We start from the raw sequence: 17,564 nt of genomic DNA, 5'->3' as shown, positions 1-17,564 counted from the left end.
TAAGGACTGCACTCCGTCCTCCTGAAGTCAAGCGTCTCCCCAGTGTCCATGGGGCTCCAGAGGCTCCAGCAGAGATGGGAGAAAACAAGAGAGAGCCCAAGGTCTCTGTCAGCAACCGCAACAGAGGGGACTGTCGTTGCTGCGGAGCAGCCCCGCAGTCTGCGCTGTTCCCATAAGGCTCATTAGGACCTGCGTGCAGGAAATGCGCTTCCTCAAAAGTAACCAAAGAAAAACGTTTATGATGCCACCAGGGGTTCTGATCATTTTAGACCGGAGTGAGCGGTTTCCTTGCCCCTCACCTTGTGTGCCCCCCGGCCCCCCCCCACACCCCAAAATGCACAGAGAGCCTTGCAAAGAAAGAGGGACCCACCGAGCCGCTGAGGAATTCCCCATGGCCAGTAGATACCGGAAGGAGCCCTGCTGGAGCACTGACTAAAGCCCTCCGATGCGAACTGGAAGACGGGAAGCTGGAGTCCACTTGCCATCAAAGTAGCCAGTGGAGGGAGGCCAGTCAATTTCTGCTCAGGTTAACAGCCTTGGGACACCCACAACTGGAAGCCCAGCTTCACTGTGCCCTGCAAGGGTGATAGGAGTTGAACTCAATGGCGGTGGGCTTTATAGAAGTTCCACATCAGAGCACCATTGACCCCCAGGTTACGATCAATCAGGATTTCCATAGAAATGGGGGAAAACAGGGAGAAGTTAGCAGGACTTCGAGGATCCCTGGTGGCACAGTGAGTTAGGCTGCCAGTGGAAAGGTGGTTAAGAGTCAGGCTTGCCCTGATGGAAGCAGGTGGGCACTATTATTTCACAGATTCAATGAAATGTGAGTCCCGTTAATAATCGATCATTCACAGACATCCTTTAATAGAAATGATGGTGTTCATAGAAACAATCACATACAACCCTGTCGTACAACCGAGCGGTTTCACCTACTCTTCCAAAGTGTTTAACTGCACCGCGGGTTGAAGACGGCGCCCTTCCTGGAGGGCTGACATTGCAACCGCATCTCCCTGGTGCTTCCTCTTCAGTTTTATGGCATTTCAAACAACAGATGCCGACTACATCCAACAATTGGTGAGGTATGTTAGCTAGCTTTATCCCCTCTAAAAACCACGCAGGACAGACAGAAGTTTTCTTTTATTCGAAGCAGAAGGACAATAACAAGACATAAACCCTTCTCTGTGTCTTCAGCCTCTAAATAACTGGGTGAGCATATTTCCCTTATGTTTACTCAAGAGGAAATCTTCACAAGTGTGAAAACACCTCACTTAACTCTGGTTTCTTTTGTGATTATAGTCTTCTGAGATCATGTATGGAATTCTGTACAGCGAAGGGCAGGCGCTTCTCCTGTGGAATGCCATCATTCTGAGATTTGGTCATCGGATGAATAATCAATGAAGAGCAGATCTTGCATGTTTTCTGTTCTTGTTTCCTTGCTGATTTCTCACAGCTCAGCTGTCCTCTGGCCACTATTCCTGATTCATTTCCTTTTTCACCCAGCAGAATCATCTTGTTTCGGTTCCTGTGAACATTCTTGTATCGAACCTGCGTGGTTTTCATTGTTCTAAACCCAACCATGTCACCCTTTTAAAGTTTACACTGTGTTGGGAGTAGGCTTTGCAAATCTGTACAGATTTCTGGGGAAGACTCAATTTTTAAAATCCCAAAGACAGAAAGATTAAATTGATTTCACGTAAGAGAAAAGAGACGATAATGTGTTCCAAATCAAGTTTCTTTTCATCTAAAATTCAGCAAATCGTGGCATTGGATGAGGTCATCTGCCGAGTTTCTCTAGGAATGTCGATGAATAAGAGCGTAGGACGCACTGACGGCTGAGTGTTGTGCCCTGACCTCTGTGCCCCAGGAAGCAGACTCTCACAGGCTGGTCTTGGGTTTTGTGCTCAGAACCACTACCTCTCAGAGGTTCGCTTCACAGGGAAACAAAAGCAAAACCAAAAGCACCATTCTGCTTGCGAAGGCTAGATTAAAGTCAAAAGTGCCCAACCCTGGGAAATGTTAATAAATCTCATGATGGAACAATGCGGTCCTGTAAGTTTGGGAGCTACTGGAAGGGGAGGAAGCCTTTCGCCCAGGCACTCCTCTCAGGCTTGGTCACGCTAGTCTCAGTTGTGCATCTTATCTCCTGGCGTCGGTTGTGGTTGCTGTGGTCTGGGGTCTTTATGTCAGCTCCAGGCATAGGGTCTCCACGCACAATGGAATGGAGCACCCCTGGTCCTGGGCCAGCGTCACCATGTGGTCACTCTCGAGTCAGTTGTTGGAATGACGGTGTCAGTCCATCTCCCTGAGGGGCCCCTGTCTTTCACTGACCTACTATTTTTACAAGTATTATATCCTTCCCCAGGGAATTGTGTCTCTTGATGACATGTCCACATGACACGATTCAAAGTTTCAGCATTGTCACTTCTAAGGATCTTCTGAGTAAATTCTTCCTGGATGGACTGGTTAGTTCTTCTGGTAGTCTAAGATAGACTCAGTAAGCTCCACTAATCCCATCATTTAAGCCCATCCATTCCTCTTTGGTTTTCCTTATTAATTTTCCACTTTCACACACACAGGAGGCAAATGATTATACCATGACTTGGGTCAGGTACACCTTAGTCTTCAAAGGGACACCTTTGTTTGGAACCCTTTAAAGAGGCAGCATGTCTTATGCCTGCACTCTCTAGCATACAGAATGACAGAATTTACTTTAAATAACGCCTGATTGAGGGACTAGTGCTTTGAATACACCATTTTGGGAGATTTGAGATTGGATGTGTTTCAGATCCATGACTCCCAGTTCCTGGTCCATGTAGCAACTGTACCATAAATTGCTATTGGTGAGAGTTGAAGGCAGACTTCTAAAATTAATCCTACATCTATCCATTGGACCCCTAGTCCCATCGTGGATCTTGAGAAAGTTCTAGTTGTAAGTGCTCCAGGTAATTTTGATGTTGGGTTGGGTTTGAAATCTTCCAAGATAATAACTTCATAGCTCATGTTCAAATCACATGCTAGCATCTTTTCATGAAGTTATCTTTTCCCCTAGCAGCCTCTGCAAGGCATTCTGCACATCTTTGTTCCTCAGGCTGTAGATCAGGGGGTTGAGCATAGGATTGAAAAGGCTGTGGAACAGAAGGAGATATTTCTTCTGATCCTTGGAGTTCACATCCCTGGGTCCAACATACATGATAATGGCCGTGCCGTAAAAGAGTCCAACCACACAGAGGTGGGAGGAGCAGGTCGAGAAGGCTTTCTGGCGTCCCTGCCTGGACTGGATCCTTAGGATGGCACTCAGGATATGGATGTAGGATATCACAATGGAGGAGAAGGGTCCCACCAGCACGGACACTGCCCCGGCCAAGACCAGGATCTCATTCAACCTTGTGTCTGCACAAGCGAGTTTGAGAACTGCCATGATTTCACACAAAAAATGATTGATTTTCTGAGGTCCACAGAAGGGCAGTGGTAGAAGTAATACAAGATGAATCAAGGATAGAAGGACTCCTGTAATCCAAGAAGTCACTGCCAGGGTGATGCAGAGCCTCCAGCTCATGATGGCAGAGTACCGGAGTGGGTGGCAGATGGCGACATAGCGATCATAGGACATCACCACCAAGAGAAGACATTCAGTGATAGCAAAAGTCAAGAAGAGGAAGGTCTGTGTGAGGCAGCCAGAGAAGGAGATGGACGTGTTGGGACTCAGCAGGTTCACCAGCATCATGGGCACAGTGTTGCAGGCATAGGACATGTCTACAATGGCCAGTTGGGAGAGGAAGAAGTACATGGGGGTGTGCAACCTGGGGTCCAGCGAGATGAGCCCCAGGATGGCCCCGTTCCCCAGCAGGGTGAAGGTGTAGAACAAGGAGAAGAGGCCAAAGAGGAGGAGCCGAACCCTTGAGCTGAGAGGGAACCCCAGAAGGATGAACTCTGTGATGGAAGTCACATTGTCTCCCATATCCCTAGGAAAAAGAACATTGAGTTAATGTTTAAGAGACTGTTTAAAACAGAATTAGTTTCCCCTTGTGATACTTAGTGTGTGTGTTCAGTCTTCAGAAACACTTGCTCTAAAATTTATAAAAACAGTAAAAAAAATTACAATTAAAAAGTGGAAAAAGGACAGGCACAGAAAGTCCACCTAAAACGACACCCAAATGGCCAAAAAATACATGAAAAATACTCAAGATTATAAGCCATTTGAGAGAGGCAAATCAAAAGAAAAATCATCTATCACCTTACACCAAGGATGACAATCCAATTGAAAACAACAATAGCAATTAGTGAAGGAGAGGATCCAAAGAGATTGGAACTCTCATCCACTTATGGTGGATCTGTAAATGTGTACAACATTGTGGAAAGCAGGACTGGCAATAGAAATCCCACAGGAGCCAGGAATACCTTTGCTAGGTAAATTCCCTAAAGAAGTAAGAGCCGCGGACAGACACATGCACTGTCATGTTCACTGCAGCACTGTTCACAATAGCAAGAAGCTGGAAACAGCCCTAATGCCCACTGGTAGAAAATCGGATAAAGGAACATTGGGATACACACCAGGGCATAATAGGCATCACTGGAACACAAGGATGAAAACACAAAGCACCTCAGGACACGATGATACAGGAGACCATTGTCTTGAGTGAAGTTAGTCGCAAAAGGGCAAATACTGCGTGAGATCCCGACTACCAGGAGAAAAAGCAAAAAGACAGCGTCCTTGGACATTCCCAGACAGGGTGAGCAGGGGTGGGAGATGAAGCAGTGGACTAGATCGCTGACAGGTATGGACTTCCATGAAAGGGAGGCCAAACCCAAACCAAGCTCACTGCTGTTGAGTTGATGCCAACTCATAGTGGTATCATAGGACAAGGTAGAACTGCCCTTGTGGGTTTCCAAGATTGTAACTCGTAGCATAAGTAGAAAGCCATGTCTTTCTCCCAAGGTGAAGCTAGAGGTTTCGAACTGCTGACCTTGAAGTTAGCAGCCCACTGAGTGAGTAACCACTATGGCCCCAGGGCCCCTGAAAGAGAAGGCAGAGTGCCATAAAGGGGAGAAGAGCAGTCAGGGTGGAGGAGGGGCTTGATGTGCGCTTTGAACTGCTGAATGTAGAACTGATGGTCTGAAACAAAACCCACCCCCCCACCCCCCACACACCACCTAATCCACAATTTAAAATTCATTTTAAAAGAGAAACACTGCAGTGACTATTCTAAGTCTGTGTGTGTGTCTGTGTTTTCAAATAAAATAAATGAAGTCTTGATTTAGTAACCTTAAGATAAATTAAAAATGTATTAGGGTAAGTAAAAAAAAAAAGTTTTGCTACTCAGGTTCTAGTTCAAGTTGACTCAACACACGAACAAGAACGTGTTTAAATATACCTCTGTGATTCCTGGGCAGCTGCAGCCCAGTTCTCTAAGTCATACACCTGTCTTTGTCTCATTAGCAAGTCTTTCGAAAAAGGAGGAAGGTCCAATCAAAGCAGTGTTTACTGAAGGCATCTGCTGGGCACATGCCTTCAAGGTGGAGAAGCCAGCTCAGGTGTGCTGACTGTTTGGGGCGCTCACAGGAGTCATCTTGAGGGGTGATCTCAAGGGACGTCGCTAGGATGAGGTCTCAAGAAAACGGCAAACTGCTGTGGTTGGAAAAAGGTCAGGACAGTTGTGCCAAGGAACTTTCTTTTCCACCTGGACAGTGCATGTGCTCATTGTTTCAGGGGGGGCCTCAGGGGCCGGGCGATGGGAATTTCCTGGGAACCCTCATCTCATCCACCCTACAAGCCAGCACTGCCCTCCAGACTCCTCTTTGTTTCCCCAACTCAGAGAACAACAGGAAGGAACGTGCCTTGACTTCCTCCATGGTGCCCACAGCGCCCCTTTGACGTGACGGAAGTGGAGGAGCTCAGAGTTCTTAGGGGAAGGGGTTAGAGGGCTGGAAGCACCACTTGGAGAAGCGTACAGACCTAGACAGAGGAGAAGATGAGGAAAATCGCTTCCCATTGTGGCATGTTTGCTTAATGAAGTGGCCTATGGTTTTGTAGCAAGACTTCCTGATGTTCCTTTGTACGTATATGTGTGTGCATACCTCCTTTCTGTTGTTGATGATGATGACGACATCACTTTTTATTGTGGTGAAAATATTCACACCCAAACATCTACCAATGCAACACATTTCCACATTTGTTCTCCCATGACATTCATTACAGTTTTCATAGTGTGTCACCAATGCTGTCGTTTCCCAATGTATTCAATTATGAACACAAACTCAATGCCAGCAAAACAAACAGCAAACAAACACCACTCTCCTTTTCCCCGCCTTCCACTAATAATTTCTAGTTTCTGTATATTTGCTGATGGCATTGAAGTAGGACCAAGCCGTATTTGTCCTGTGACTGGGTTAGTCTGGTCCCCGTGTTTTCAAGGCTCCTTTGTGCTATGGTGGCCTCTCGGACTCCATTTCCCTTTACGTCTGTGTTCTATTCCACAGTGTCCATGATTTTACAAATGCTAAAGTTTCAAGTTAAATATTTTGTTCCATCCCAGTCTCATGCACAACTTTGACTTGACTTGATGAACTATTCCATATTCTCCAATTACATTTTTCTTTGCTTGTAGTAACCAATTGTTCTCTCGGTTTAAAAGCAATGAACTGAGGTAATATATCTGCCATGATCTAACCGTGCAGGTGGGGTGACCTTGAGCTGGACGGGGTCAAGGGGGCAGGTAGCTGAGGTTAGAGCCAGAGCACACTTTTTCAAAGTCAGTGTTGCTCCCCTCTTCCGCGCTACCCAGACTCTCTCCACTTCTGTATCTATCCTCACTGCCCTCAGAGAGAGCTCACAAAATTTCATCCTGCTGATGTTCAAAGACTTATTTTCAGCCTAATAATCTCATTTTAGCTTTGCTTTCCACAATGAATATTCAGATGATAGTTCATGTGGGTGACTAGTTTTGTGTTACATTGGTGATTTAAGATGAAGATCAATAAACAGAAAAACAAACAAACAAAAAACACATGCAGATTGGTCACTTCCTGGGTGTTGAGGGTCACAGCCCCGCATGCACAGTGATGCCACCAGGTCTGCAGGCTGGCTGGCAGCTGCTGGGCATTTCTGGGGGAGGGGAAAGGGTTGCTGCAAAGGGGCTTCTGAATTCTTTGAGAGATTGAACTCAATCATCTGCCAGCTCCGGACCCCAAATCAAACTCACAAGCACAAACATGAGACCACCTCCTTGCTCACACTCAGCTTATCTCGATGAGAGCAGGGATGGGCAATAGTCCTCTGTTTAAATGCTCTGCCTATAATCTATCAAAATTATAAATAGGTGCAAGTTTAATATCCAGAAAAGGACATGTTTTTTGAAAGCAAACAAGCGGCCATCTAGCCCAGAAGCAACAAAGCCCACACGGAAGCAGCACACCAAACATGTGTGATCATTAAAGGCAGAGGAGACCCGGTCTCAAACAACAAAGACAGTGGTGGGGGGGTGGAATCACATCACCGTGAATGAGGGGGAGTGCATGATGGGGACCCAATGCCCATCTGTAGACAGCTGGACATCCCTTGCAGAGGAGTAGTGGGAGGAGATGAGTCACTCAGGGTTCAGAGTAGCAACAATGAAACTCAAAACCTTCCTCTAGTTCTTGAACCGCTTCTTCCCCTCCCAATTATCATGACCCCAATTCTACCTTGTGGACCTGGTTAGACCAGAGGATGCACAGCGGTGCAGTAGGGATCTGGAAACACAGGGAATCTAGGACGGATGAACCCCTCAACAACAGCGGTGGGAGTGGCGACACCAGGAGGGAAGGGTTTGTAGAAAGGGAGAACCGATCTTGGGGATTTATGTGTAACCTCCTTTCTGGGAGATGGGCAATGGGAAGGTGGGTGAGGGGAGAAGCCGGGCAGTGTAAGATAAGATATAATAATTACTTATAAACTAATAAGGGTGCAGGGGGAAGGGGAGAGCGGGGAGGGAAAGGGAGGGAAAAAAAGGAAACCGAATTGATTCCAGGAACCCAAGTGGAAGGCGAATTTTGAGAATGACGAGGGCAACGAATGTATAAGGGTGCTTTACTCAATTGATGTATGTATGGATTGTGATAAGAGTTGTATGAGCCCCAATAAAAGATTTATTAAAAAAATAAAAACATTTTTAATAAAGGATATGTTTTTTTTTAAATTAAAGCCACTTCCATTTAGTCAATTCTGACTCATGGTGAGTCTATAGAGCACGGTAGAACTTGCCCTTTGGGTTTCTGAGGGTGTAAATCTTTATGGAAGCAAAAAGCTTCATCTTTCTCTGGAGGACCAACTGGCATGTTTAAATTGCTGACCTTGCAGTTAGCAAACCAACTGGTCATTCACGATGTCACCAGGGCTCTCAGGCCAAGTGATAAGGCAGCAGAAGTTAAACGATTCTCCCTCTGGCTTAGGAACACTGCCTATGGATGTCCGCGTGGCTGGTGTCAGGCTCAACCCACCCAGGGAAAGTAAAGCCTCTCACAGGTGTTTGTTGGTTCCCGTTATGTATCTGCCGTTGTTCTGAGGGCGGAGCTGTAGCGATGCAGCCTCTGAGCTCAGACCCAGTCTCACAAGATTGCTCGTTTGATACGAAGGACCAGGGAGTTCCTCCATAGGCATCTAAGTATTTGACTTCTGCCTCCAGTGTCAGCTGAAGACCGGCATTTCATAACCAAGTGCTTGCTTTTAATATTTATATCATACCGAAGCATAATATGAAACAAAGGCAGTTCTTACAAATGCAGATTTTCACTTCAGAAATTAGACAGTCAAGCAGTATCGATGCTTCATTCTGACTACACGGCGAGTTGCAAAGATCAAGGGCACCATGTGAGCATCAGGAGACTAGAACGTACCTCAGCAAGACACGGGATGTGGCAGTGAGAAACGCAGAGGCAACTAAACCAGGGCTGCTAGTGTTGATCTGACCAGAACTCACAGGCGGAGGCCGTTTGGAGACGTGGGGGCTACAAGCCACGGTTGCCAGGGCCCAAGATGAAGCCTCAAGCAGGTGTCTGCGCGGCCGTTTCCCGATGTCCTGGAAGCCTGCGGCTCACCTGAGAGTCACCCAGGAAAAGTCTCATTCTTCTCCCTGCTCTTCTGAGAAGGGCGGGCCTTATGATCTCCACGGGGCACCGTCCCAGTTGGCCTGGCGCTCTGTGCAGGGCAGGAGATAATTAGCAGGTCTCTCTTGCCTTGCACGGTCCCTGTAGAGGTGAACAGGTGCAGATCTCCTGAGAGGGCAGTGGGTGGTGGTTCCCACCTTGTCCTGCTTCTGAGGGAGCTGGAGAGGGAGGAGGAGAGCTGTTTGTTGTTCAGGCAAGGACGGCTTGGTAGGAGGCTCCCCTAAGCCAATGGCAGACGGACTCACGATCCCCCGAACTGCTTCTAAGTCATAGATAGGACCCCAGATGACAGCTGTCCACACTCACCCATTAGGGATAGTTTCATGAATTTTCCCCACAATGTTACAAGTCCCAAACGTCCCCAGGAGGACCTCGGAGGAGCGGGCACCCATCTATGTCTCTCTCTTAGTGGTGCAGTAGAATCTGATTTTTTATTACTTCCTTCCTGACTTATTTTGTGAATCACATATTGCTCTTCTTCTACATTTTCCTTATTACTTATCCCCAACCCCTTTTAAAATAATTTTGCTGGGGGCCTTTACAGCTCTTATCACAATCCATACATTCATCCATTGCATCAAGCACATTTGTACATATGTTGCCATCATCGTTTTCAAAACCTTTTCTTTTTACGCGAGCCTTTGGTATCAGCTCATTCCCCCCTCCCTTTTGAATCCTTGATAATTTATAATATTTTTATCATGTGTTACACTGAGCATGTCTCCCTTCACCCACTTTTCTTTTGTTCTTCCCCCATGGGGGTTGGTTATATGTTGATCATTGTGATTGGTTCCTCTTTTTACCCCCAATTTTCTCCTTCCCCACCTGGTATGGCTATTCTCATTACTGGTCCTGATGAGGGTTATCTGTTCCGGATTCCCTGTGTTGCAAGCTCTTATGTGTACATGTGTACATGCTCTAGTCTAGCCAGATTTGCAGGGTAGAATTGGGGCTATGACAGTGGAGGGGGTGGGGTCACGTGTGGTATGAGTTAGGGGTTGCCAGCCCCTCACCACTAATTACGGGTTCAGTAAGCACAATTGTACAGTTGACATATATAAATATTATATTAAGGGCATCAAGAGCAGGAGAGGTAGAAGAGGTATTGCAATAAGGAGTCAGACACATTTTGTTGTAGCATGCTCACCTCAGCAGAGAACAGGGGAAAGGGAAACAGGGGAGGAGAGGGAGCCAAAGAGAGAAGGGGGGAGAGACCAGCCAGAGAGACTTCTATTGCCAACCCCGGCTTATATACCTTTGGGGACATGCAAGCCCACTAATTACAGGTAAAGACACAAGTCACAGGAAGGGGTTGCACTATGTTATACAGCAGTGAGAGGGGGTGGTCTAGGGACATACTTGCAATAGGAAGAGGAGGGATTGGGGGTATACAAGTGACAAGATGGGCGGATCCTAGATTTCTGATGGCAGCTTAACTTGGATCTGTTCTCTGGATCTCTACAGGAACCTTTATCAGTAGGCTGTAAACCCCACCTACAGGAAACAAATCAATGACTGCAGGCGTCCATTGTCCTTAACAGCAGGGAGTGGGGCCCTCTGCAGTCTGGCAGCTGGTAGCCCTCAGGGAGGATGCCTGTGAGCATCTGACCTCCCTCACAGTGGGGGAGGACGATTAAAGAAGTAGAGACAGGATGTATGTTTCCTTGGGGCTACACTGCACTCAAACTATGTTATTTTACAGTTGTTTATTAATTGTATTTTAATTTTTCCAAATGGAATCCTGTTTCTTCAGGATGCCCTTTAGATTTTTTTGTAATGAAGACAAAGCAAGTCATTATAATAAAATGTGCAAAGATCCGGGGTAGGACAACCAGAAGGAAGAACACAGTCTATGCTGGAAAAAACACGAAAGGAAAAATTCCAGCCTTGTAGTACTTGAGGATTCTAGGAGCACAACACTGACGGCCGCAGGACAACACTGGCCTCCCACAGCCCTGCCTACTTTTGCCGAGTTTGATAGTTCAGCACAATGGAAACACAGAACGCACAGAGGACGTCCATAATTACAGGGCTTCTTAGGGAAGTTAACAGGTGACAATTCCGATGAGAAGTGCTCAGAATGCATTTCTTACTCAGGACTGTTTTCCCTGCTGTGTCCACAGCCAGCCCTCTCTCTGGTCCTCAGCCCCTTGGCCTGGTATCTGCCCTGTTTGGACAATATCACAAAACTCTCTTAACACTTTGTGAGCACTAATACGTGCTCAAAGGGCACACCACTCCACCATAAGCTTTCATCTGAATGCACACATCCCCAGCGCTGTGCACCAGCAAGCCCAGACACCACACTCCACCAACCAGGATTGTGTCCAAAGCACTCAGCTTTACTTGCTCTGTGGGCTGGCAAGTCACGACTCTGTCTCATGCTCTGGCTGAGAGTGGGTTCTGCTTCTTCTCTTCTGCCAGTCCTTGGGTATCACAGCTGTCTTCTGCATTATGATGGTCAATGTGTAGGCATCTCATTGTCCAAAGAGCAGGCATCTCTCTTTGATCTCCTCTTTTGCTGGTAGTGAGACCCCTGCTTCTCTTTCTGAGATGATTCACTTTATATCCAGCAGGAGGACCACCACAGGGAATCCGTTAACAATCACTCAATCACCACCAAAGCAAATCAACCAACCAGAAATTCCCCTCACTTTCTTAGCAAGATTCATCATTCATAAAATGAAGGTTTCTTGGTAGGAGGGACAAAGACAATGGCTAGAAGAGCTGCATTGAATTATTCACTAAGCTGAAGAACACAGGAGGCTTCACAAGATACTGCAAGGAACACACATCACTGTACCAAAGAGATGTGGCCAACATTCAGCCATCTCAGGAGGTGGCATGTGGTCCAGAGAAAAGCCATTGAAAGGAGAAGGCCAAGCTGCACGGAAGGCGTTAGTGAAAAGCCAGGTTCAGGACTTGACAGAGCGCCCACTGAAGTGTCAGAAGAAGCTGATGCAGCTCTGGGTCCCCACTTGTCAGTGTCACGAAATTTGGAAGACACCTACTTGCACAACCAATTGGAAGCGGTCCATGTGTGTGCCCAGGGACCCAAGAGAATATGGAAATTGTAGAACAGCGTCGTCATTCAGATGACACGAAAGGAAAATTGTGCTGACCGTCATTCCGCAGGGGTCACAGCAGAACATCCACAGGGACGTGCCAGGGACTCAAGCGGGATGCACACGAGGGGTTACAGCGGAATCGCATCGCTGATTTCGCGTGGAGCTTGCCTGAAAGTACAGAGCGGCCTGCCTGCGTTTTATTGACCAGGCCAAGGCACAGACCGTGTGGAGCCTACGATGATAGCAACACTGTGAATCATGAGGATTGTGGAACACGTAGCTGTCCTACTGGGAGCCTGGACATGGTCCACGGACAGCCGTGTGAAGAGAACAGTGATGTCCTGGGAATTCATCATCGGGAAGTATGTGCGTCGGGTGGTGGCCCGTCCTCACTCGCGTGCTCTCTGCAGCCTGAGCAAACAGCCCGAGCAGCTGGCGAAGAAGAAGCAACCGCAGGATAAGAGGAACTCACTAACAAGTAGAAAGATGCAGATGATAAACCTTGTCTGCTGGGAAAGAAGAGGACGTGAAGCACTTACTATAGATCAAAGCATCCCGTGCTCAATATTGATTCCAACTCAGGAGAGAGGGGAAACAACCTCACAAATAAACTAATCACCAAAAGTAGAGGACCAATTGAACTTGTGGAAGATTTAATTTTATTTGGATCCATAATCAATACCCATCGATGGGGCCGTCAAGGAATTAAAATGATTTACTGTATTTGGCAAATCTGTCGCAAAAGACCTCTCTGAAATATTAAAAAGCAAGATGTCACTTAAAGACTAAGGTGCACCTGACCCAAGTCACACTTTCTTTAACTGCTTTGTATGTGTGTGCAAGGTGGAATGGAAAATGAGTAGGAAGACCAACGAAGAATGTATCTCTTTGATTAATGGCATTGGCAAATACTCTTGAATATATCATAGACTCCTAGAAGAGCTAACTAATCTGTTTGGAAGTCTTAGATGCAAGAACATGAGACTTTGTCTCCTGTACTTTGTTATCAGGAGGGATTCCCCACTAAACCAAACCAAACCAAACCAAACAAACTGACTGCTACTGATTAAGAGAGGCTGGAATTGCCCCTGTGGGTTTCTGAGGCTGCAACTTGTTACAAGGAGCAGAGAGCCTCATCTTTCTCCCTCGGAGGGGCTGGTGACTTTGAACTGGTGACCTTGTGGTTTGCAGCTCCATGTGTAGCCACCAGGCCACTCAGGCTCCTTCGGAGGGACCAGTCTTTAGTAAAGGACAGTATAGAGGGTAAAATCGCGTGTCTGTGGGAAAGAGGAAGAGACTCAGTGACATCAGCTGGTCAGTGACTTCCACCAGGAGCTCAGACGGAGGACGCAGTGTGAGGGTCAGGGAAGGATGGGCATTGCTGTGAGCCGGTGTACACAGCGCTGCTACGAGTCACAGCCAACTTTGGAAACTGACAGCAACCACAAAACAATATTTAATGTTAATTTTTATGTTAATTTATTAAGATGTGTTTTGAAATGAGTATGTTTATTTCATCCAAACTTTATTCTCTCATATCTTTTTGGATAAAATGGTATCTTCTTTATTTTACATACCTTAATTTAAGAACAAAATAAACCAAAAGAAACTTCACAGACACACAACATCCAATCCCATTCTGAAACAAGGGAGGGGACAGGCTGGAGGGCTACGATGCCTCCTTACACACAGAACAGGAGAGGGGAAACCCTAGTGTCAGTGGGTGGAGCCAGATGGACCCTGTGCAGAGCGCACAAAGTGTGAGAGTAGAATGGCCAAATCTCCTTCCTCCATGACCATGCAGCATGTGTCCTCATCAGCCTCTCGGCGGGAATCTCATCAGGAACAGCAGCACTGGGAGCCTCCGCTGTCACCTCCTCTTCGTCAATCCCCAGCCAAGCTTCCTCATGAGGTAGATGTGGTTGGAGTGGGTTGGGGGCCCTCAAGGGAAAAGCCAGGCCTTTATCACATTAGTCATTTTTAGGTGTCAATATTAAACTTTGGATATAGTCTAGTTATTTTTCTGTTATCATGTTCTAATTTTCTTCATTCTCTTATAAAGTGTATATTGTACTTCTTCTAATTTGCCCTATTATCTCTTCTTTAGCTGTTTAATTTAATAAGAGAACAAGGAGTAGACAAATAATTTCACAGGCTGTAAGAGTGTGTGCTCAATGAGATGGGACTCATTTCAGGTCCCACAGTAAAGTTTGACTTGGTGAATGTCCCCATGAACTTGAAAAAGAGTATGTGTTCTGCTATGCTTGAGAGTAATTTGTCTTATCTGCCAGATCAATGTGGTTAATTAGATTGTTGATCTTGTCTACAGCTTGATTTTACATACTGTTTTTATTTCTTATTTACTCATCCTTTCCATCAGATACTGAGACAGATGGGCTAGTTACAATCATGAGCTTGCAATTATATACTTTTTAGTTTTTGCAAATTTATGTTTTATTTATCAGGTATCTGTTGGGCGAATATCAATTTAACCTTTAAGAAAAACAGTCACTTAATTATTATTTTAAATCATTTTATCGGGAGCTCTTACAGATATGATAACATTTCATAATTTAATCACACCAAGCTGTGTTGCACAATTGTTAGCACAATCAGTTTCAAAACATCTTCTTTCTTCTTGAACTCCTTGATATCGGCTCCCCTTTATCCACTCCCTCCCTCACCACACACCCAGGAACCAGTAGTTTGTTTGGAATTCCTCACAGAGCATGGTCCTCATAAAACATGGAACTTTTTGGATTTTAGCTGCATCTCTAGGCTGGCTCCCAATCTCTACCCTGAGACTGGGTCTGGACTCCAATGTCTCCCCAGCTATGTATTAGCTCAATGTCTGTCAACAGCTGTTTTCAATCGTTTGTGAACATTACATTGTTGTTTTGCTGAGATGGGAAATCTCATGGCACCATTGTGTTATAGCTGAGATGCGTGCTAATTTAGATTTTAATGTACGCTATAAATTAGCTATCCACTATTTATAATTTTAAATCACAATAGTTACTATATTGTTGAAAAAAGAATGGATTTAATGACTTGATAGCATGAGAAGAGACTTGGGGATATAAGTAGGCCTGTGAAGTACTGGTCATTTTGCAGGGCACTACCTGGAAGTCCCTCTCCCAGGTGATTATCATTGCATGTGGAATTTTTATCTTCTGAGATCTTAAGCATCCTTCAACTGCTACAGCTACAAAATTATTTACCTTTGCTATTTCTTTTTCATTTAAAAAAATTGGTTAGGAGATGTCATTAAGTGAGATATTAGTTCCTGAAACTATTCTATCCATGGTTTCAAATACACATGGAATAATGTTATAGAATTGAACTCCTTGAAGTAGTACGTGGAATACATCAACATTTAATTCTATTTGTAATGTAGCACAAATGAGAAACAGAGAGGGAAGATATTTTTTAGCAAAATAAAATTAGTGCTAAAGAAAGGTTAAGTATGTCCATACAGAGGTTTAAGATAGAAATATCTTATTTCTTTTCAACAGTAAATAAATCTACTACAATGAGAGCATGTGAAGATGATAAGCTATCCAGCAGTGAAACTCACTCATTGTATCTTTGGCCTCTCAGTTGATATTGTAAGATGTTTTAGGGTACAAAAGATAGCCCATGTCTGAAATATAATTTAAGGAGAACATTAAATACATCTTAAATAGGAAAAGACAAACAAAACACAAAGACACATCATCCAGATAACAGTGTTTAGCAGGAGGTCATAATGGAGTTCCAGGATTTGCTGAGATTCAGAGTTTATAACAAACATGGGAGAGCAAAGAAACTGTAAGCAAAGAGAGCTTGGTGGCAGATCAATACATCACAGTTAGAGGCGGGACCACAGAAGAGGACAAGAGTGCCATGATTGGGACACACACTTGCTACTAGACACAGTGCTCACTGCTTGGTTTAGGCAGTCAGGATGTGATTCATGACAATGTGAACCTAACACCCCAATATCTATTTAGGCACAACCAGACTAATCTGTAAGGACTATGCCAGTTCTGCCAGGACTGGCTAGGGGAGACACACTAATCCAATGCAGCCAACTATCTGGTTCCAAGATGTGGTCAATTCACACCCTTATATCACAGTTCTTTGTTAGATACTTTTTCTGACCATGAAGTCCTTATGAAGTGACATCTCCTAGAGAAGTGGCATTCAGCTTTCATGTGGTCATCTTCTGAAATGCTCTGTAGAAGGCACCTTTCACCTGAGCATTCCTCAGGCTGTAGATGAGGGGGTTCAGCATGGGATTGAAGAGGCTGTAAAACAGAGACAGCATCTTCTCCTGCTCCTGTCGTTGCTGTGAGTCTGGTACCATGTAAACCACCATGGCTGTGCCAAAGAAAAGCCTGACCACGCAGAGGTGGGAGGAGCAGGTGGAGAAGGCCTTTCAGCGACCCTCCCCGGACTGGATCTTCAGGATGGCCCAGAGGATGTGCATGTAGGAGACCAGCACCAAGCATAGAGGCCACACTAAGACTAGCACACACGCAGCCAAGATGACCACTTGATTGATCCGGGTGTCAGCACAGGCCAATTTGAGGACAGACAAAATTTCACAGAAGACGTGGTTCACCACGTGGGGTCCACAGAAGGGCAGTCTCAGGAGGAGAATCGCATGCACCATAGACAGAAGAAATCCACATATATCCAGGAAGCGATAGCGAGCACAGTGCACAGTCTCCAGCTCATGATGACAGAGTAGTGTAGGGGGTGGCAGATGGCCACATACCTGTCATAGGACATCGCCACCAAAATCAAGCACTCTGTGTGAGCAAAAGCCAGATATAAAAATGTCTGCATGATGCATGGGATAAAGGAGATGGTTCTTTTCAGAGTCAAAAGGTTCATCAGCATCTTGGGAACATTGCTGGAAGTATAGGACATGTCAATGACCGCTAAGTGGGAAAGGAAGAAGTACATGGGGGTGTGCAGTTTGGGGTCCAGACAGATGAGGGTCAGGATGGCCCCGTTCCCCAGGAGACTGATGACATACATTAGAGAGAAGACCCAGCAGAGGAACACCTCCATGTCTGCCTGGAGCTGGAATCCAACCAAGATGAATTCTGTGACCCATGTTTGGTTGCCGCCCATTCCTTAGTGACAGGCAGTCAAGGACTGAAGTGTGACTGCAAGAACAGATCTAGAGAAGTGACGTAAACAGAAGGTATTTACCGTTAACAAGTTCAGATGAAACATTTGTTTTCTTTCCCTTCATGTTGTTCACAGCATTCTGTCTTTAACCAATAACTATTTGAAAACCACAAGTATAAGGGGAATATCTGTGGGTTTGGATCGATAAAAGTTGGACTGAGGGGTAGT

The 17,564-nt window shown here is 45.6% G+C and overlaps 1 protein-coding gene and 1 pseudogene across 1 annotated transcript; both read right to left on the bottom strand.

Moving 5' to 3' along the window:
• Positions 1-3,028: 3,028 nt before the first annotated feature.
• Positions 3,029-3,961, bottom strand: LOC142456649 (olfactory receptor 2A7-like). The gene has a single exon (XM_075557795.1). It carries the CDS (start codon positions 3,959-3,961, stop codon positions 3,029-3,031), a length of 933 nt encoding a protein of 310 aa, XP_075413910.1.
• Positions 3,962-16,404: 12,443 nt separating this feature from the next.
• LOC142456257 (olfactory receptor 2A2-like) lies at positions 16,405-17,336 on the bottom strand (annotated as a pseudogene).
• Between the last annotated feature and the right edge of the window lie 228 nt (positions 17,337-17,564).

This window comes from Tenrec ecaudatus, chromosome 9 (assembly GCF_050624435.1).
Source record: "Tenrec ecaudatus isolate mTenEca1 chromosome 9, mTenEca1.hap1, whole genome shotgun sequence".
Taxonomy (NCBI): domain Eukaryota; kingdom Metazoa; phylum Chordata; class Mammalia; order Afrosoricida; family Tenrecidae; genus Tenrec; species Tenrec ecaudatus.
This window is presented reverse-complemented; position numbering and strand designations above follow the sequence as displayed.

Coding starts and splice junctions, on each gene's coding strand:
- LOC142456649 (XM_075557795.1), bottom strand. CDS start 3,961: ATGGGAGACAATGTGACTTCCATCACAGAGTTCATCCTTCTGGGGTTC.